The sequence below is a fragment of the Cynocephalus volans genome, chromosome 1 (assembly GCF_027409185.1).
Source record: "Cynocephalus volans isolate mCynVol1 chromosome 1, mCynVol1.pri, whole genome shotgun sequence".
Lineage (NCBI taxonomy): Eukaryota > Metazoa > Chordata > Mammalia > Dermoptera > Cynocephalidae > Cynocephalus > Cynocephalus volans.
This window is the reverse complement of record NC_084460.1, coordinates 230,864,912-230,887,481: the sequence shown is the minus strand read 5'-3', so window position 1 is coordinate 230,887,481 and position 22,570 is coordinate 230,864,912. Positions and strand designations below refer to the sequence as shown.

The 22,570-nt window shown below is 34.8% G+C and overlaps 1 protein-coding gene and 1 pseudogene across 1 annotated transcript in view; both read left to right on the top strand.

The window, feature by feature from the left end:
• Window positions 1-22,570, top strand: part of IFIH1 (interferon induced with helicase C domain 1) — a 52,553-nt gene that overhangs the window by 2,231 nt on the left and 27,752 nt on the right. The window contains exons 2-3 of the mRNA XM_063108824.1: window positions 7,750-7,918; window positions 12,612-12,758. Coding sequence (XP_062964894.1) covers window positions 7,750-7,918; window positions 12,612-12,758 — 316 coding nt within the window. The remainder of the gene's footprint in view (window positions 1-7,749; window positions 7,919-12,611; window positions 12,759-22,570) is intronic.
• On the top strand, window positions 242-5,456 carry LOC134388171 (actin-related protein 2/3 complex subunit 1A-like; annotated as a pseudogene).

Sequence of the window (22,570 nt, the reverse complement as noted above, 5' to 3'; positions counted from 1 at the left end):
GTACTGCAAGGGATTTGACACAAAGAAGAGATAAAGGGACTTTCACGTACTATAGCAATTAAGGCCAAAGCAACCTAAACTCTTCCTCAGATTCAGATGCACATTTCAAAGGTGGTCCTGAAGACTGAGGAACTATATATTTGAGGCTCTCTAAAGAGCAATATTGACTCTTGAGAATCTGGAATAATTTTTGTATGCATTATTTTGCATGTACTTGTATTATCATTTCCAGAAACAAGCTATGGCAGATGACGGGAAGAAAGCTTTACATCTAGAAGAATCCATATTGATGTGGGGGGTATTGATAAAAGTTTATCTTATTGCAGCAGAGTGTGATGGGGAAATCATGGTAATTTAGAAAGGAAAGACATGTATTTGAGGTCTATTCTTGCTTCTTACTGTATGAGTTACTTTGGACCAAGTTATTTAAGTTCCCATATCCTAAACTTACCCATGAAAATGAATATCATAATAATTTCTCTTCTCAGAGTATTTTAGTCAACATCAAATGAGAAATAGTGTTTATGAAAAAGCTTTATAAATAATAAAGGACTGTTTTGATATGATGGTGATGTTGACTTTTTTATCATTTGTCTGGTTACATTTCCTTGTAAATTTAAAGTTTCAGGGATATAGACAAATCTCTCATGTCAAAATTGAGATCTGCTTCTTAAAGTCCCTGTGACTTGAAGGAGAAACTATATCTTTTATCTGTAAGCTCCCACAACCTAGCTAGGACTAGGTATAGGGTTGGTGTTTAATAAGTATTGATTATTTGATTGATAACTTGACTGATTCATTGATTGAATTTATTTCCAAAAAGTTGTATGAATCAGAGTTGAAAACACATGATGAGTTGAATTGCCTTGACAATCGTTCAAGAATGAATAGATGATAGACAGAAGATCTCCAAATTTGCTTTATGACAGCTTAAAATAGCATTTAACCAAGTAATCAAGATGTCTAAAAATGCTCTTTAATTTTAATCCTTTTCCTGTTTTCTGGTAGACATTTTCTACACGGTCTGTTAGTTTAGGATTCCTACCCCCGTCCCTCCACCCCTGCCCCCTCCCTTCCATATAGCAGGGCTTCTGAAAATGATCTTGGACTTAGTTTTGTGTTCAGCAAGTACCCAAAGAACTTACTTAATTACTTTATTTATTAATTCATTCAGTTTGAATTTATTGAGTGGCATTTTTGTGCCAGACACCATGTTAGTGGTGAAAAAATAAGAGAAAAAATGACAATGTCTGCTATGTTTTGAATGTGTTCTCCAAAGTTCATGTGTTGGAAATTTAATCCCCAATGCAACAGTGTTGAGAAGTGAGGCCTTTAAGAAGTGATTTGAACATGAGGGCTCTGCTCTCAGAATGGATTAATGCCGTTATTGCAGGAGTGGGTTTGTTACCTAGAGAATGGGTTTGTTATAAAAGTGAACTTGGCCCTATCTTGCTGTCTTTTTCTCACACATGCTCTCTTGCCCTTCTGTGTTCTGCCATGGGATGATGCAGCAAGAAGGCCCTCACCAGAAGTGGGCTTCTCAACTTGGGACTTCCCAGCCTCCAGAACTGTAGGAAATAAATTTATTTTATTTACAAATTACCCAGTCTGTGGTATTCTGTTATAACAACATAAAATGGACTAAGACACTCTCAGTGCTGTTGTGGAGCTTATGGTGTAGTGTTAATCAGTTTTCATACTTCCAACAAATAAAAAATGTCCATTGTATACAAGGCACTATTCTAAATACAGGAGACTCAACTACGAATCCAAGAGTCATTATATAGATCATTATAATATAATGATCTCTCACAGGGAATATCCCTGTACTGAGCTGCTTCTCCTTTAGGATGCTTAATGACAACTTGGCACATCCATTGACTTAGACTGCCATGAACTTTGGAACAGAAGTGATCATATAAACATTTACATGGTATCTTAATAGCAATCTAAATAGCTGAAGAGAAGGGCATGTTTCATCTTTGGCCCGTTCAAAGCATTAAACACCCGTAGTCCTGGAGACCCCATACACCTTTAGTTTGCACAGGAGAATCAGATATCATGACTAGCTAGAAACTGAGTCCAGTTCTCCCAACATGAAGTTGAGTATTCAAGTAAGTCTCCCCCAGCTCATTGTATTGTCAAGCAAATTAGGAAGGATAAGAATTTTGTTAGCAACAAAAAAAGTATAAATAAGAAATTAGCTGTGTCAGTTTGACAATAAATATTCATTTGGTTAAGACATTAACTTTTTGTGGGGAACTAGTTCTTAAAAATTCTGTTTTTAACATATGAGTTTTGCTTCCTGTTTAATTGTTATGTGATAGATAAATTCTGCTGAATTCAAAAATCACCATTTTATTTAAACAGCAACCTAAGATTATTATGAGGGGGAGAAATCATTTTTATCAAAGAGTACAATTGTGTTGGCAGGGCAGTGCTTTATGGAAATATCATTGCTTTTTCCACTGATTTCTGTTGGAAAGAAAAAACATGTTAAAGAATTTAGAATATGAAAGTATTGAGTTGTATTTTCCACAAATTCATGTTTATTTTATATTCCCTAAATTAAGTTAACAATGTATCCATAGACATTTTTGACTTCATACGGAAAACTTTGAATGGAGTATGGTCATGGATAGAAATCATTTTATGTCTCATTGCAGTCTTGTCTGAATATCTCTCAAGAATGATAATAATTGCACTTATCTGTTTGAATCTAATATCTTTACAATATTTTAGGAGAACAGATTAAGTAAAAAAAAAAAAAAATTATGTAATTGCTTCAAAGGGAACTGATGTACGTTCCAGAACCAGAGCTGGGAAGATTTATTAAAAATTCATAAACTTGATGAAGCTGCTAAAATTGCACAAATATTATATTGTCTTAGTCTGTTTTCTGCTGCTATAACAGAATACCACAGACTGGGTAATTTACAAATAAAAAAACATTTACTTGGCTCATGGTTCTGGCATCTGATGAGGACCTTCTTGCAGCATTATTACATGGCAAAAAGGCAGAAGAGCAAGGGAGTTTGGGAGAAAGAAGAAATTGGACTAAACTCATCCTTTTATCAGGAACCCACTCTAAAAATAACTAATCCACTCCCACAATAAAGGCATAATCCCTAATCACTACTTAATGTTTGACCTCTTAACACTGCTGCATTGTGGATCAAATTTCCAACACATGAACTTTGGGGGTCATATTTAAACCATAGAATATATGCAGTTTCACATTCAAATAAAAAAATACTTGTAGGAAATAATGGCATCATGATCCCCAAATGCCTGGACTCATTAAGGGCAAGAAAGCTTGACAAATGTGATTCCATAATAAAAATAAACTTAATAGATTAATAATGGAAGTAAATTTAATGGACAGAATATGCTTAGATTTTTAATGAAAGTACTCATTAAAGTGTCTCATTCTTTTTAGAGAAATGCTCTCTGATTACTTATGTCAGACATATTTAAAGCTAATTAAAGGATGGGATAATAAAAATGAGAATGGTTAGTTGAGTTAAAAGAAGGCACTGAAACCAGTCTTATGTATATCTATGGAGATTACTTTTTAAATTATAATGTAATTATAAAGATGTTACAAACACCAGAGAAGACAATGAATTTCCATTAGGAGATTAATGAATTTAGAGAAAAAGTAGGAAATGAGTAAGAATCTGCTTCAAAATTTCTGTAGTATAGATGGACTGAAATCACCTAAAATTTATTGTTTAAATAGTCATTTGAACCACTTCTTGCCAGAAAATGAACTTAAAATTGGTGAAAATTATTAGCTATATTTATAGCTCAGGAAGGCAGAATTCAGCCTCTAAAGCCAATTGCCTCATATCAAATTCTTCCTCTGCCACTTCCTAGCTTTGTGACCTTAGAGAGGTAACTAAACATCTCTGTGCCTTGGATTTCTGATTTGTAAAATGGGTTAATACTGGTACCCACTTCGGGCTGCTGGTTAATATATACAAAGCCCTTAGAACAGCATTAATAACTATTAGCCAATAAGAATGAAGTATCCTTTAGGTAAATATCATACTATACACCATCTGTATTAATTAGTGTCTGCTGGTGAAATGTTTGTAAAGGTAGACACTTTTCCCAGTCATACATAATAATAGCTAACTCTTAAATTGTACCAGATGTTGTTCCAAAAATCCTAACAAATTCCTGACATTAAAAGGTTATGGAGAGCTACTCCCTCTGGGCCTCGGTTCTCCACCTGCACTCGCCACAGCCTGTTCTCCTCTACTGACCAGAGTCCACAAATTCTCTGCTCCGAGCCCATCAGGACTGTCTCCACACCAGCTTCCTCCCTTTTGAAAATGCTAAAAATAATAACCCTGCATCAGTTTTTACTAGAGCCAATTACCTATCATGCCTGAAACAGGGATCATACCCAGATTGCCCTTAGCCCCATTAATCACAAAGTGCACATCTATAAGAAGAACAGGAGCCATTGAAAGCTCATGAACTCAAGGAGCACAGCAGACACATCACAGGTATTGACTGGCTCCCAAGAACAACCGCATGGTCGCTTGCGGAGCAGATCGAAATACCTATGTCTGGAACCAGAAAAATGGTGTCTGTAAGCTAACCCTGATGATCCTGAGAATTAATTGCACACCCTTTTGTGAAGTGGTCCCCTGTAGGAATAAATTTGATGTGGGAACTGGATCAGCACTCATTTCTGTTTGTTATTTCAAGTCTGAAAATGACTGGGGGGTAAGCAAGCACATTAAAAAGCTGATTGGCTCCATGGTCCTCAGCTTCGATTGGCATCCCAACGATGTTTTGCTGGCAGAAGGATCATGTGACTTCAAACGCAGAGTGTTTTCTGCCTATGTTAAAGAAGAGGATGAAAAGCCAGTCAGTACACCCTGGGGCAGCAAGATGCCTTTTGGTCAGCTGACGTCAGAGTTTGATGGCAGTAGCACTTGAGGCTGGGTTCATAGGGTCAGCTTCTCCACTAGTGGGAGCTGCCTGGCCTGAGTCAGCCTTAACAGCACGTGTCCATTGCTGATGCCTCAAAAAGTGTGCAGGTCTCAACTCTGAAAACAGAGTTCCTGCCACTCCTGAGTGTAACGTTTGTCTCAGAGAATAGCATTGTAACTGCTGGCCATGACTGCTGCCCGATGCTCTTTAACTACGATGACAGTTTTCTGCCTTGACCTTTGTCTGCAAACTAGACATTCCAAAACAGAGCATTCAGCATAACATGTCTGCATGGAATGCTTCTGCAGCATGGATAAGAGGTCCACAACTGATGGCCGCAGTACAGCTTGGAGATGCTGTACCGGGATAGTGTCATGCAAGCATCTATTTATGAGGCAGACAAGCAAAATTGTCTCAAATTTTGCACTACTGGCATTGATGGAGCCATGACAATTTGGGATTTCAAGACCTTAGCATCTTCTATCCAGGACCTCCAGATAATGTGAAGCTGAGTGAGCCTCTGTGATGAACGGGAAAACTGCAGCTTACTGCTCCTCTGCCATTGGCATGATGGTGAGGAAAGCCAGCCCCCAGGGAAATACTGAAAACACATATTGCACCAATATTGTGTGGTTTTATTTGAATATAACTGGTGAAAGTTTTGGCTTATTACAAGCAGCAGTGATTTGTTGTTGTTGTTGTTTTGGTTTGGTTTGATTTGATTTTTTTCTATTTGACTCCATTCTTGACCAAAACTTCTCTTTAAGTATTTTTACTGTGAAAAATTGTCACACTGACTTAAAGGAAATGGTGGGGGAGGTACATGAATTGTCTGCTAGAAAATTAAATAAAAATATTAAATGTGAAAAAAAAGTTATAGAATATATTTATAGTACCAGAAAATACATAAATTCTGTAGGAAAGAACTGATCTGGACTAAAAAATCCAAATGGTACATGTAGAAGATTGGCAAATGTTAAAGAAGGACCTTTGAGAGTATTTAAATCAGTATTTCTCATCTAAGATGCTGATTAGAATCATATGAGTGTTACACTTCTTGCTGTGTAATGGAGATGCAAAAAAGGATTACTCAAAGCAAGATGAATGCAGTGACAAGCCCGAAGGGACTGCACCTCAGCACCTCCTCTGTTAGAAGGAGAAACTGGGTACAGCCCTGGTTCAAAGTTAGCTTCTGTTTTTATTGTAAAGACAAAGAAGTTTCACAAGAAAAATCAGTTGATTCAATTATTTCAAAAGGACACAAAGACATGGGCAATGTGACAAAAGTTATCTACAGCTAAGTATAGCTTAAACAATAGAAACTAGTAACACCATTTAAATTAACAATACAACATAACATTCCAAAGTACAATTTGTGCAAAGTTAAGTTGATCAAACTGTGATCATTATCTAATCTAAAATATAACCTTTCCTTAAATGATTTAAGCAAATGTTACATTCTTATGATTAAATCTATGTATAATTGTCTCTAAAGTTTCCATCAACAAACGGCTTGCCCATAGCAAACAATTTTCCATATTCTTCCCTACAGATATTCTTTCAACATCTTTTAACAACAGTAAGTATGCTAAATAATCAAAGTACACAATCCCATCTCTAAACAGTGACTAGAATTGATTAGATGGGCTGTTGCCCACTGACTGTGGACTTTTGTCCCTTAACCAAGGACTTTTGTCACATGCATGCATTATCTAAAAACCCCATTCTAAAAATTAAATAAGAATCACGATTTTTAACCCTCTACATGTGAGATGCTTTAAAAAAAATTTTTCTAGAAAACTTTCTGGGTTCCCAACATAGACAAAATAAATCAGAGTCTTTGGTGGTAGATCCTAGATGTTAGTATTTTTTACAGCCCCACCGGTGACTCTAATGTGGAACCACAATGGAGGAACACTGAAATTTCTTTTCAGTTGCTTCGTTTTCCACATATAAAAATTAAGCTCAGAGAGTTGAAGTGGCTTCCTGATGTTACAGAAAGCTAATGATGTCCTGTCTAATTTCTTAATGGTCTAAACATGGCTTGTGTTAGTCCTTTCTCCAAATGCTTGTTGCTATATTAAGTCCTGGGAAGATGTACTGTGATAATGATTACAAAAAGTTTACACAAATGACCCCACATTAAAAAAGATCTCCATGACTAAACTAAAAGGGTAAAGAAATAATTCTGCCCCATATTTCAAAAAAGGAATAGATAATAGAAATAAATTCCTCATAATATTAAATAAACACAAGTTTGATAAAAATTATTATAGCAATAATAAATAGTGCAAATATTAAATAAGCAAGAATATAAATCTGTGGTAGTAATTACTTACTTCATATTGGTAATAGTGAAGAAAGAGGAATCAGATAAGAAATGTTTGATTTCCCATTTATAGACTCCATAAATGAGTTGAAAGGAAAAAGCAAGCCCTAGTTATACAAAAAGAAATTGGTGAAATAGACATAACAATATACAGACTAAAGACACTTTATCTTGCACCGCTGATTCAGAATGGCTGTGGTATAACATTTATTTCCTAAGACCAAGTTGAATATCTCAATGGCTTTAAAAAAAAATGGTACATATTTAAAAGGTCACTTGGCCCAGAAATTTTTTTTCCGTAGAATCCAGAATGGTGAGAAGTAGCAATTCCGTTTTCTTATATTCAAACAGAATATTAGCCTTTATTAGTAGTTATGCTTAATTGCTCAATTTTACTAAAGGACAGTTCCTGTTTAAATTTATTCAGAAGATGTCTGATTTTCTTTAATTCCACTTTTCTCTTAAAACAGATTTGTGCTGCAGAAAATAATGGAAATGAATCGGGTGTAAGAGAGCTACTAAAAAGGATCGTGCAGAAAGAAAACTGGTTTTCTACATTTCTAAATGTTCTTCACCAAACAGGAAACAATAAACTTGTCCAAGAGTTAACAGGCGTTGATTACTCAGAAAACAATGCAGGTATTTCTAATTTTACTAAGAAATATTTTGCACATATTGCCTGGAGGTTGGGAGTTTGGTGACGCATGTAAACACAATGCCAAACACCAAGATTTTTAGAATAAAAATTTTAAAAGTGGAAGGGATTTGATTATTTTATACCCTTTGCAAATGAGGAAACTGATGTTTGGGAAGAGATTAACTTATCAAAGACTACGAAACTCAACAAACTGGGCTATAATATTGGCAATTGACGTCTAGTCCACACACTTTTTCCACTATCTGTCTTATTTTGGAAACAAGATGGTTGCCTGAAACTTGTATCAAGATCTTTCTAAATTTTAATAGACTTAAATAAACTGGAAGAAAATATTTTAGTGGTTATTACAATTCTGATATATATTTTTTGAACACTGTCATAAATTTTTAAGGAATCTATTAAGCATTTGATAAAAGGCCTGTAATTGCCAACATATCTCAAAATTATTTAATGTGAATTTTAAAAATTATTCAATAATAGTAGTAAAAATAACATTTTATAGCCCTTTCACGTATATTATTTGTAAATCTAAATTAAACTACCACCTTATTTTTCTTTTCATAGTATGTATTTATGTTTTCAAGAAATTTCATATGTAAGATAAATTAAAAGTTAATTGTTAATAAATTAATTATAATCAGTATAATCATTGCAAGCTTACTTCACTTCTTTTATCCATTCAGTCAATCAATCAGTCATTCAATGAACATGTAATGAGTGCCAGATATGACAGGCATTGTTCTAGGTGCTAAGAATATGGAGTTAAATGAGGCACACAAAGTCCCTCTTCTTATACACTGTACTTTCTAATGGAGTGAAAAACATAGTAAACAAAATAAAACCAGATAGTCATAGGTGATAGAAAAGAAAATAAATCCAAGTAATGAACTGAAATTACTAAATTATTAGAGAAGCAACATGTTATATTTTTATATCATTTATGAAATAGGTTTATTTATGTCCAGTAGTTAGATATACAGAAATATATAAATATATATTTTGGGAAGCTTATTGACCACAGTGGTCAATACAACTTTTTAAAGTCAGGCAGTAATTTCATGGTCTGTCTACCAGCAAGTTCCAGTGTTCCTACTATCATTGCTTCTGTGGATACTTAGCACAGAAAGGAAAGACAGAGAGAGACAAAGGAGACAGAGTAAGAAAAAAGCACAGAGATAGAGACACAGAGTCAAATATGTTTACTATGAGGTGTAAAGAAGTTCTAAAGAGTTATAAAATGGCATTAATGAACGTATGTGCAAATGAACCATGAGGACTGTCGTGTAATTAAAACAGCCAGGCAAGGTCCTTTTTCTTTACCCAAAACAAAAGCCATATAGTATATGTTAGAAATTGCCATAAAGTAAAAAGCTCAAGAAGCCTTGCAGCCTTCCCTTCTCTCTGAAATTATTCAAGAATTTGGGGGACTTACTCAAACAAGGGTAGTCAATTTAGCTTTCAGAAGTGAAGCATTAATTCCATAATCTGTCCACCAGCAAGTTCCATGGTTTCTAACTATCATTGCATCTGTTTATGCCACAAAATGTAAATATAAAAAGCTCTTCTCAATCAGAAGCATCTTTATTTTGCTTTAGTTCTCTGGAAGAGCCTCAGTATTGCTACTTACTTGCAACATCAAGATTACATTTTGGGGGCTTGCCTGTTAGTTCACTTGGTTAGAACACAGCCTTATAACACCGAGGTCACAGGTTTGGATCCCCGTACCAGCCAGCTACCAAAAAAAAAAAAAAAAAAAGAAAGAAAAAAGAAAAAGAAAGATTACATTTTATTTTGCACTTACATGTTATTGCCTGGGCCTTATTTTCACAACATAACTCTAATGCCAGTTTGCTAAATCTTAAGGGACTTCTAGCCAAAGCTACAAACACGATCTCTCCTACACACCTCAAAGATGAGCCCGGGCCCAGTCCAGACCACCTCCTCTCATGAGGAGTTCCCTTTCAAGACCTCGTGGGACCATTACCATCCATTCTAGGACAAACATTCTAGGATTTGAATTTCAAAGGGAAATGGCTAAGGTCTAGATTTTCTGTTTGCCCAGAAATTTTGGTCTCAGAGTATTAAGGAATATTAGAAAGGGCAGCCTTTCAGATCACAAAAGTCCTTGATATACTCATCCTTCAAATTAGAGTGTGCCTACCCATTTTATGGTTGTATACAGTGGCATAATTCTTTCGGAAAGAGTCTAGAAGATCTGCTGCAAAGTGTCTTCTAGATCATCCTTACACAGACAGCATGCCTGGCAATATTTCTTGCTAAGTTATTTTTAAGTGCTACCTTTCTAGTGCCTTGTTAGAAGTTTAATGTAATTTTCTAAAGTATAATTTTTTGAACATTAGCAATCTAGGTAGAGTGTAGTTAGTAAATTCCATGTGCAACCTGTATTATAACACATCTCATCATATAAGTCTAGTATTCACGTGCCTTCCTTTTTACTTTCCTTATTATATGCCATAACTTTGTGTTATGATTAGATCTTTGTGTGTCTGGTTAAGAATGGCTTTGGGATTAGTTTATCCAAATTCTCCCAGCTCAACCACATATACTGACTGGCCAAGGCTAAGCACTTTATAAAAGGAGGAAAGGCCTCTGGGAGAGGAAAAAAAAAAAAAAAAAAGAAAGAAAGAAAGAAAAACTAAGTGGCACCTATTAACCATCACCCTTTTCTCTCTCTCTGTTCACATGGCAGGGTCCTTTCACAGTTGGGGCTTCTCCCCCTTTCGACCAAAGTCGATGGTGGTGGATGTTGACTCAGATATGTGGTCTCTTATGAGGGCAGTGGGCAGAGTAGAAATGGGTCTCTAGGCTTCCTTTAAAGGTTGGATGGAAAAGGTCAATCCCTGTCTAGGGCTCAGTAGTCTTATACTCTCCCATCGCCCTACCTGCATTCAGGCTTGCCCATGACCAACTCATTACAAATAAGTGGGGCTTACTTATAATTTTCTCAGAAAACTCCATAAGGAGAGTCAGGGATTTAAATATTGATTGCTGAACTGCACATCTTACTTATAGCAATCTGAGCATTTTTCTAATGTGCCTGGATGACCAGCACAAGGTTAGCTGTAACTGCTCTTATGGTTAGAAGCTGCTGTGGACTGAATTGTGTCCCCTCAAAATTCACAGGTTGAAAGTCCTAACCCTCCATGTGACTATATCTGGAGATAGGGTCTTAAGAGGTGATTAAGATTAAATGAGGTCATAAGGGTGGGGCCTCAATCTGATAGGATTGTGGCCTTATAAGAAGAGGAAGAGAGAGAGAGAGAGAGAGAGAGAGAGAGAGAGATGTCATGTGCGGACACAGTGAGAAGCTGGACATTTGCAGCTTAAGGAGAGAGCCCTCACCAGACACTGACCCTGCTGACACCTTGATCTTGGACTTCCAGCATCCAGAACTATGAGAAAAGAAATTTCTGTTGTTTAAGCCACCCAGTCTACGGTATTTGGTAATGGCAGCACAAGCAGAATAATTTAGGAGCCAAGGCTCTGGATCCTGATGCTTACTAAATCCTGGCTCCTACCCTGGATATAAGACTTTGGCCAGGTACTTGCTTTCTCTGTGCCTCAGTTTACTCTTCAGTAAAATGGGGATAATAACAATACTTATTTTGAGGATTAAATGATTTAATATATGTAAAGTGCTTATATAGTAAGCATAAAATAAGTTACTTATTATAATTATAAATTCCAAACATACTTAATATCTAACCACAAATGTTGTCAAGTTGGCTTCTTGTCCAAAGTTACAGTTTTCTTCAGGAAATTCTCCATGCAAAGTTCAACACATTTTTCCCATATTTTTTAGGGTGGGCTAATCTGAAATGATACTTCAGAAAATTTTCTTTATGGCATCAGTCTTCTCTGACAGATTGTAGCTTCAAAAGGACAAACACTCTTGTGTTTCTTTGTAATCCATGTAGGCCTTAATAAAATACTCAATACTTGTTAGTTGGACAAGGAAAATCTGGAAGGGAAGAAAGGAGGAAAGGAGAGAGGAAAGAGACAGAATATTTCATTGAATTAAAAAAAAAAAATCCCCAGAAATTTAGAGTACATGAATTTAGGCTGACATTAAAGCAGATGTACATCTCGTGCAGAACACACAGTGAAGGAACAAAATGGCAAGAGCACAAGCTAAAGAAAACTACCAGATTTGCATTTTCATTAATTCAGGCTTAAATCTAACTTTGTATCACTGAATAAGTGACTGACTTACTATAGGTGATGGTCCAACAGGAAGCCATCTCATTATTCTTGTGCTTAGCATAATACTTATTATATTGTTTTTTTTAGATAAAAGGTAATCATTACAAAGAATTACTCACTGTGTCCATATTAAAAATGAAAGTACTGTGCCATAACATAAAATACATTCTAAGTCTCTCAAAATGTCAAAGTACTGAAATATATTAAAGCAAATCTTCATTAGGGACCCCCATTTTGTTTTCAAAATTACAACAACAGCTATTTATATTGTGTAGAAACTTACACTGCAGTACTATTTACATTCTGTTCAGAATTACAAAATATTTAGGCATATTCAGTAGCCTCTATTAGGAGCCTCCATTTCATTTTCAAACTAGCAGTAACAGTTATGTGCACTGTACAAAAACTTGTATTACACTATTCTTGACATTTTAATACTTTCATTCACAGGGAACGAGAACTTATCACAGGAAGATGGTGCTGAAACTGAAGAGCCACATCTTCTGGCAACAGATCAGCCATGTCCAGGGACAGAGAATGAGGGCATCGAGAACAATTCATTAGAATCATCTCTTGCAGATTCTTCTATAGTTCCAGGTACTTGAAACACGTACATACTTCACATTCACTAATTACTACTTCCAGAAAAATCAGTTGGTGTGCTGATGACATCAGGATCTATTAAACAGAGGGAGAAAATTTGGTCATTGGGGTTTGTGAGCATTTTTATTAAAATAATATTTTTGGAGGAGATTAAATTAATTTTTCTGGCTAAAATGTTTTTTTAAACTAATACAGTATTAATTTGTTATAAATACGAACACATTTACTTCCAATTTTGCTTTATAAGAAATCCATGGTTATTCTAACGTGATAAATATCATAAGCAAGCCCTGGATTTCATGGTTTTCAAAGTACTGTCAAATACATTAATCAGTTTGATTCATTCAAAACCCTGAAAATGAAATAGGACCATTACCTTTTCCCCTGTTTTACAACCTGGGATGTCTCAGAGAGGTTCAGTTGGTTTAGAGAGACCAAACCAAGGCTGTAAAAATTACAGCAAGATGAACAGATGCTAAACCAAGGTCTGGCATGAATATGGTCACTAATTGGTTTGAAGACTAAATACCACCATGTCCATCTTTTTCATACTGAAACCACCGTGGAAAAAAAATCTAACTGATTTAATTATTTTCCCTTCCCTAATTTGCTCATGGTAAGAGAGTTCTTCTCTCCCCTTCACCCCCAAAGGGCCATGTCTGTTTTCACAAGAAATACTTGCTTAATGTCTGTCTGTAGTGTGTAGGTAAATGTAACAGGTAGCTCTCTGGAGAAAAGAAGAAAGCCCTGATTTATAGCATTTGCCAATCTTCATAGTGTTAATATTCTCTCTAAAGCTTATTTCAAGCCTCTAGCATAAGGTCACAGGATACAAAGTTGGGAAGAGATGTGCAGTAGTTTGCCATTGTATAACATTTCCACCATACAGATGAAATGACATAAATAGCCTCAAGATCAAAGATGATAGCAAAATCTAGTAAAATGATTAGGAAGTGATGAATCTTAAGTATTTGTTACCTTTGTTTTACTATAGTTTATTTAATTGTAAGTTTATATAATTTAATTTTTTTTAAATGGCTGTGCTTAACAACTGGCTCACAAAATACCTGAAAATTCAACAATTGGCTTTTGTGAGCCAGTATAAACTGACCCCACCATACCACTGCAAAGTTTACTATCTCTTACTCAGAAAAGTAATATACCTGCACTGCAGGAAGTTTGGAATACATAGAAACACACAACGAAGTCACCCATATTCCCACAGTATAGATATTACACTTAACATTTAGGTATCTGTCCCTCTAGTCTTTTTACATGTGTGTGAATATAATGGCATTTCTCCTGTGTTTATTAGATATTTCTCTACTGCATGGTTTTTAATGATTGAATAATAATTCTACCATTTGGATGCAGTATTATTAATTCACCAGTCATTGAACATTTAGAATGTTTCCAAATTACTACATCATGAAAAATACCTGCATAGTTCTCTTTGTGCTTATATCACAGCTAAATTCTTAAAAACATATTACATAATTGGAATTTCTGGGTCAAACGATTTATACAAATTTAACACATTTGATACTTAATGTCAAGTTTCACTGTGGTAACTTGTACTAATTTACAGTTTCTCTAACAGTAACTCTATTTCCCTGAATTCTCTTCTACAAGAGTGAGTAATATTTTCAATCTTTGTCAATTTGACTGCTTTTAAAAATGGTATTTTGTTATTTGATTTTGAATTTTCTGATTTCTACTGAAAAACAGTTTTGCAAGTTTATTCTCTGTGTTGTTAATTACCTATTCATTTTTACATGAGGGTATTATATTCATCTTGCTGGTTTACGTGGACTATCTGAATATATAGGATATCAATCCTTTGCCATAAATAGTACCAATATTTTTTACAGTTTGCTTGCTTTCTATCCTGCTTAAGGTGTTTGGGGGTTTTTTAGTGTAATGCTTCTGAAGCTTTAACGTTCAAAAGAACCATCTAGAAAGGGAGTTTTATTGAAATGCAGATTCTGATTCAATAGATCCTAAGTGGGGTCTGAAATTCCACCTTTTTCATAAATTCTTAGGTGACACTGCTACTACTGGTCTGGTATCACACTTTAAATAGTGAGCTTTTAATGTATAACATACCAAAGGTTTTAAGCCGGAATTCTAGAGGAATTTTTTTTTTTTTTCATTTGAGCAGCTGTTTTTTCCTTCAGAAATCATGATTCTATAGGAATGCCAGAATCTACTATCCAAATATGAGGTTTTCATGTTTTAATAATCTTTCTTGGTAGGCTACCTGACATGTCTCTGGGTTACTGGATATTTTCTAAATCCACACTAGAGAGAATTGAAGACAGAACTGAGGCAGGGAAATGATCCTTCATTTCACATGAGGGTTTTTTCATCAAAAGTTACCAGACTGATGTATCTCAACAGCTTATAGTTTATCTACTCCGAGTTTCAAAGAGAACAAAATGAAAGGCAAAAGTTTTTAATTTTTTTCCTTTTTTTGTTCTTTAATATAAAACTTAAAGATGAATCTTGTGAAAAAAAATCTGGATTGTAGTAATGGCCTTAGGGGACAGAAAAATTTTTGTTTTTGTTTTTTTTCCTCTTGGGTTCCCTCCTTTCCTGCCTCCATTTCTTCAGCTTTCCCTCCCTTTCTCTTTCTCCTTCCTCCCTTCCTCCCTTCCTTTCACTTCTTTCATTTAACAAATATTTATCAGACTTCTGTCTTGTGGCAGGCACCTTGCTCAGTCCTGTGAATATGGTGAGGAACTAACAGAAATGGCTTCAGCCTGCATGGGGCTGACCACTGATGAGGTATCAGCCAAATGGTAGTGACTATACAGCTCCACTCACAGTTTCAGTGCTGTGAAAGAAAATACGGAGTATTGAAGTACATACTGAGAACATGTAAGAGGATAATAAGCTATACAGTATTCTGAGGACCCATCCAGTTCACAAACACTTAACAGTCTTCTAGTCTGTAGGATCCTTATGATGTTTGGACTTCTCATGTGGATTTGTGAGCAGGTTAGTCCAATGCATTCTGGCCCTTCCCAGAGCAGTAACAAAGAGTAACTTATTTATAAGAATGCTTTAGGGATTTGCTTTAGACACTGCTGCTAATAGATGTCTGTTCATTTTCTTCTTGTTCTTAGAGCTAAGAATTATTGATGTAAATAATTTGTAAAGTACCATTAGCCTAGAGAAGTTATTGAAGCTCTTCTGATTGAAGTTTTTGTTGCAACTTTTTTTTATAGAAGGATTTTGCCTATATAGACATTCTCTGACAGAATTAACAATCAAAATAAATGTTAAAGTATTCCAAATTTCTAATATGCATTAACATAATTTTGTCTTGTGTGTCTTCTTGATATTGATAATGTATGATCTTTATTTTGAATTCCGTTACATTGGATTAAGATTTCAAATAGTTGCCAAAGTAGCAATGAAAGAAACTTGTTATTTAAGCTGTACACATTCTGTAAATATGAATGTATTATGTGTAGAAGGGGTAAATGTGACTCAAATTATTTCTAATTTTAAATTAGGACTTTTCTAATTATTATTTCTGAACCAGTTTCTAAAATATTTTTCCAGTGTGTAGTAGTCTCGGTGCATACAAATGTTAATTATTTATAGCTTTAATGCAAAGGTTCTTTACATATTGTTTTTTAGCACCTTTTATTCCTTAATACACTTTATGGATAAGGCACACTACCATTAGTGTCAGTGGCCTACCCTGAAACTAATTTTAGACATACCTTTCTTTCACCCTAGGGGTGATATATTACAATTCTCTAACGGATAGTTCTGGAGAGTAGTTTCCTCATGTTTCCACACCTGGGGGCCAGAATTTCTTCTTCCTTCCTCCTTTCCCTATTTTTGACAATCAATTGTTTCCCATTTTAAAAAGTGGTTAATAATTAATATATACCAAAAAGTTTTGTTTTGCTTTGGTTTAAATTCACCCTTTGCCAAATTAACACAACAATTTCTAAACAACATTTGCACAGTTCTCAGACTATTAACAGGATTCAATACTGGACGTTATAGTTCTGCATTCTGAAGTCACTGGTCATCTAATAACAAGAAGATATTGCAAAACTTTGGTGTTTCTCTGAACCACACTTCCCTAGAAAACATTAGAGGGACATAAAACCCATTTTCTTCTATTAAAATATTTTAATTATAGCAAATAAATAATTACCTGGATTATTTTAATTCTATGAGCTTACAGTAAAATTGGTTGTACAATCACTTTTTAATTGTTTGCTACTATTGCTTTGTCAAAACAAATGAGTAGTTATTTTACATTGACCTATTTATAATATACGTTGGGAATTAATGCTCTATAACAAAATAAAAATAAATGAAATGAACTTTAAAACTGAGTAAACTTTATTTTATTTTGGAATAAACTTACTTTTATGAAGAGTGGAGCAGAAAATCCCCCAACCTTCTTTCATTATTCTTATGTTAGATCTCCCTGTTGTGAAACTGGAAAACGCACACACCACAGACTGGCCAGCAGAGGGCGCTTTTACATTTATAAAGCGAAAAGAATTTCACTGATCCAGGATGGAAGATTATAATGAAACTGTAGAGAGTGCCATGTGTGAATACACAATGCGCATGACTGTGAATGCATGTGTATATTTTGATTTATATATTCGTTCACGTGAAGATTTTAAAATTCCACCCCAGCTAATGAGCTTACCAACCTGCTTGTTTTCAGACTTTAATACCTTCTTTTTCATATTCCCCCATATGTTCCACTCCTTAGGTTTATCCGGTGACATTATGCTTTGGAATATATTGTGGATATATTTTGCATAGATCATGTTCTGTAGGAGGGGTTTAAAAATTGACCTTTATAAAACAGCCTCCTTCTCCCTGGCCCAATCTGTTATAGCACTTTTTTTGTTGTTGTTTTGTTTTGCCTTTTTATAGATCAAAGTCCAATCTTAGATTTGGTCTATACTAATTTCTGTATAAGTGCCACAAAATTTATCCTTGCACTTGAGGACCAGAATAATGTTCTATAGCACTAACCTCTAGAAATCTAAAGATTTTTAGAATCTCTAGAAATAAATATCATAGCATTTAGACGTAAGTGAAAAGGATAATTGATACAGTACTGTACAATAATATTATATCAGAATCACCCATACTGTTTCAGGATTGGTTTGAATTAAGATAGCTCTCTTTTACGTCAATATTTTCCTAAACTTAGCTATCATTAATTATTACAAACTAGCAGTACTACTGAGGCAATCCAAAAGGCAGATTCTAATTTGAGCTGAGAGGAAGGGGGGGGGAGAGAGAGAGAGAGAGAGAGAGAGAGATGCTGTTGATATTGGTGCTTGTTAAATGATTATATAGGTTTGTATTTTATTCGAAACCTACCATGTATCTGGGTCAGTTGTATGACTTACAATTGCATAATAGTTCTAAGGAGGGTTAGTGTTCATATCTCAGGAATAAGGACATAGGTATTTTGACAGAAAGAAATCTCTGTAGTGTACAGTTTATACATGCTGCATTTATTTTTGTGACATCTGTTTAAGGCTACAAACTTAAAGTTTTTTTAGTGGCATTTTTACTTAAGTGATGATTTTAATTTTAATTTGATTATTAGATCTTACCTTCACTATTTTGTGATGTGAATAAGGACTGGAAGCCAGAGAAGTAAGAAGAAAAAATATGAGTTGGTCAGGTCATAGAATGGTACTTCAAAAAGTTCATGGAAAAATAGAATTAAAAAGCAATACGAATCTTTCCATGAACTTTTTGAAGTACCCACTTATTACTGAGGGAACCAAATACTGAGGCATTGTGCTGACCCTCAAAAAGTGTATAATCTGGTTCAAGAAAACAAGTTCCATGCTGCCAAAGAGAAACAGTAATCTCTTCACAGCAAAAGAGACACAAGAGCTGTGTATCAAAGGATGAGGAGAGAAAACTTGTGAAAGAAGGAAGACTGATCAGAAAAAGCTTACCAAAGGAGGAATCTAAGGCTTTTTTTTTATTTTAGCCTTGGAAGTCCTATGCTGATTTGTAAACAGAGGCAGCAGGCAATATTGCATAAACATCATGAGCAAAAGCACAGACAGAGGAAATCTCAAAATGTGTTTAGGGGAACAGTTTGATCAGAGGGGAGCATTTGTGGGTTTCTCTAACTAATTTTTACGAGTGCTTTTCCCAAGGGAAAAAAAAATACTTTTAGAAGTTTACCATTCATTGTTTGCATAATTATGAGATATCAGCACAACACATATAGTTTCATTTCAGATAAGTTCTTAATGTAGAATGTAGCTAGTGGCATCTCCACTCAGTGACATTGCTCTGGTAGCTTGAAATTGGCTGTGGTGACAATTTTTACACCATGGAAATTGGCAAACACTTTTAAATCATGGCTTTTTTTCTCTCACAAAGAGCCAATTGTTGAACATTTACTGAGACACCCTTAAACATATCTTTCCCCATACTTTCTTCATGTCTGCTAACGCCTGCTTAACTCCTATAGTCTCTTAAAAGAATGCTTACCAGCTAAAGAGGTTTCCAATTCATCTTCTCCCTTGCCATCCCTAAACCTTGTTATTTCCAAGACTTCCTTCCTATGTGGTCATCTGGCCTATCACTTGTGACTGACTGCACTCTAAAACTTCCTGCCTCCATTACTGACTGATGTGAATGAATGGGTTATTCCGATGGGTGTGGTTGTCCTCACAGCCCTGTAATTTAATAACTATATTTCTGTATTAGAACCTAAGTCCAAAAGCTAAAGAGCACAGTTGATACCATGCAAGCCAACTTCATTACACACAATTCAAATTTAATTCTGATTAAAACATTTCAGCAGTAGGAATTCTATAAATGGGAGCAGAGAAGCTCCATGGATAGCCATGTGGGCTTGTGGCTCTAGGAGAGTGATTTTTCTCTTTGGGGAACTCATTTCCTAGAAGCTTGGATCCAGGAGAGAATATGCAAGGTGGGTGGAGGTGGCTTCTCTCCATTCTGTGGGAACACATGTTCCCTGGCACGGAGAGCAAAATCTGACAGACCAAAATGTGAGTGTGTGTGTGTGTCTGTGTGTGTGTGTGTGTGTGTGTGTGTAGATCCATATACATAGAGCTGAAAATAAAAATGATCTATTTCCTCACAAAAAGATTGTTATTTCCAAAGGAGAGGAAATGTGTATTATCAGTAAGCACACCTAAGAAGCCCATGCTGTCTTTGCATGTATGCCCACAGTGTTCATGTGCTTCAAGCTTTTGAGGTAGTCTTTGACATCCCAGGCTGTGAGAATTATGAAATTTTGGGGAAGTTGGGGATAGCTGAAGAGGCAAAACTAAAATGAACCATGAGGTCAGAACTGAACATAAAATTACCATGAAAAGTAAAATTAGACTCTTTGAAGACCTTGTAAATACTAAGTCTCAAGAGAATGAAAGAAGTTGGTGCCCCCCTTTTTCTTTCCCTCTATATGCACGGAAGCCCTTTCCCCTCACATTGCTTCTTGCTGTAATGCAAAACCACTTTTTGGGGAAGAGGACTTATCACAGACAGAGGCAAGGGGAAAGAAAGAAGAGAGAATCTGTGGAGTAATTTTGACCATCTAGGCCAAAAATAGGTGAGACACTACCTAGTAGGAATAGAAGAACCAATTTCTATGTCATCTAATGAAAGCTCAGCCCTTTGTATAAACAACTATATGTAGTCCACTGCTTGTTATAATAGCATTTGGCAGCAGAGGGCAGACTTTACATTGAAATAGATATAAAGAGGCCTTCAACCAAGATGTTTTTTCGTTTGAAATTTTTTTTTAACTTTAATATTTTTGGTTTCTAAATGATTTAAAAATATTTTAAAGTATGTAAGGTCTAGGGTATATTAAATATGAAATTTCTTGGATTTCAGTTAATATCTCTGCCTCATTAGCAAAATATTCAAGATGTGATTGCAAAATTAGACAGTTTTTTCCACGGCTTAGGGACTGGTCTCAGACACTGTCACTGTAAGCAAAGATGTTCTTTTCGTGTGTTGATAACAAACTTATTACAGAAAACCCTATCTCTTAACTGGATGGTTATAATTTTCTTTCATTTCAATAGAGTTTAATATGAATAACTGCTTTTCTCTAACAGTTAGAAATTAACACCCTTTTCTAATTTATTTCATAGCTGGTTTTGCTATTTTTCCGCTAGAGAACAAAAGTTAACTAAACTTAGTATACAATTTAACTCCAATATGCAAAGCCCCTTTAAACATGAACTTCATGAAAATTTAAGATTTGTTTTTCTTCTGGATTCATTTCCTGATCTAACAGAATCGTGTTCACAATAAATGAGAAATAGAAACTACTATTTATATTGAAAAAAAAAAAAAGAGGTTAAGTCACTTGTTAGACTGAATTCAGATCTTAAGACTGATCCATTGGATTCCAAAGCTTATATTCTTTTCATGGCAATGCCCTTTCTCATGTGTCTTAAAATCATAGACACATGACTTTATTCATTAGGACTTAAATCTATATTGACAACTTTGAGAAGTACATGAAACAAGATAATCTTAAATCAATAGCAGGAATTCTGGGCATATAAACTCGGTAGGTTGGTTTAATTTTGACATTATGTAAGTACTTCATCTCACTTTTTGGTGTGTGTGTATGTAATGTGATTTTTAGAGTGAATGCAGGAAGAAGATCTCTGGGGAAGGCATTCTCAGTGTTATAAGAGCTACAATATATTTTATTATTACATTTATTTCCTTTAGTACTTCTATGAGGATATTTCAAAAAGTTTGTGTAAAAACAGAGTGAAAACATAATACAAATCCTTCCATGAACTTTTTGAAGACCCCTCATATTTCTATAAAAGCATAAAAATATATAAAAATTCATAAGAATTTGCTGCCTAGGAAACAAAATTATTTTTGTGTGGAGAAGCGAGAGATTTATATACCCTAAAAATGACAGAGAAATAGAGCTCTATATATTCACTTTCGCTTTCATAATAATCTCTACCAAAATTATTGCAATTAATTTTGTGCAATGAGAACAGAAGCGTTCCTTTCTTATTTGTGCACAGAAAAAAGTTTAAAAATAAGTGTGGATGCTTAAATGTAAAGTTAATCAAAGTCTATCAATGAAATTAGAGATGTTAGCAAAATAAAATCATGTTATCTTTTTTTCTAGGAAAATAAGCTCTGTTTCAAGATTGATAGAATATTTGACATTACAATGAAAATGTCTGTTGCTGTTCAAAAAAACAGCCTTCATTTCATTTAACATTATGGACATGGGATTGTTTGCTTATTTACAAAGCTTCATATGCATCACCAGCCATGCTTAATGTTGGGTGAAAGGCACTGGAACACTGGACTTGGGTTCATAAAATGGGGACTCTGCCCCATTCTAGCTGTGTGATCTGGATAAACCATTTAACCTCTCTGAGCCTTGGTTTCTCACCTATAAAATTGAGGTGATAATGAGCACGTACTACATAAGATTTTGAGAACTTAAAATGTAATTTATGTTATGTCTGTGAAAACTCTGAGCTCAATGTCTTCCTGACACATTGCAGATTTGTTTGTTAAATCAAAATAATCCAGATAATTGCTTAATAATATCCTATTTTTGGTAACTACTTTTTAAATATTCATAAATTATTTATGCACATTGCATAAATAGCTCCCCCAAAACTTATGTATGTTAGAACAAAGCTTGGCGACAATCTTGACTTTTGATATATATGGAGCAGGTTTAAGATTATGGCTTAACTGCTAGTGATAAGAAAATGAAATGAAAATCAAATATAATTTCCATTTTTATT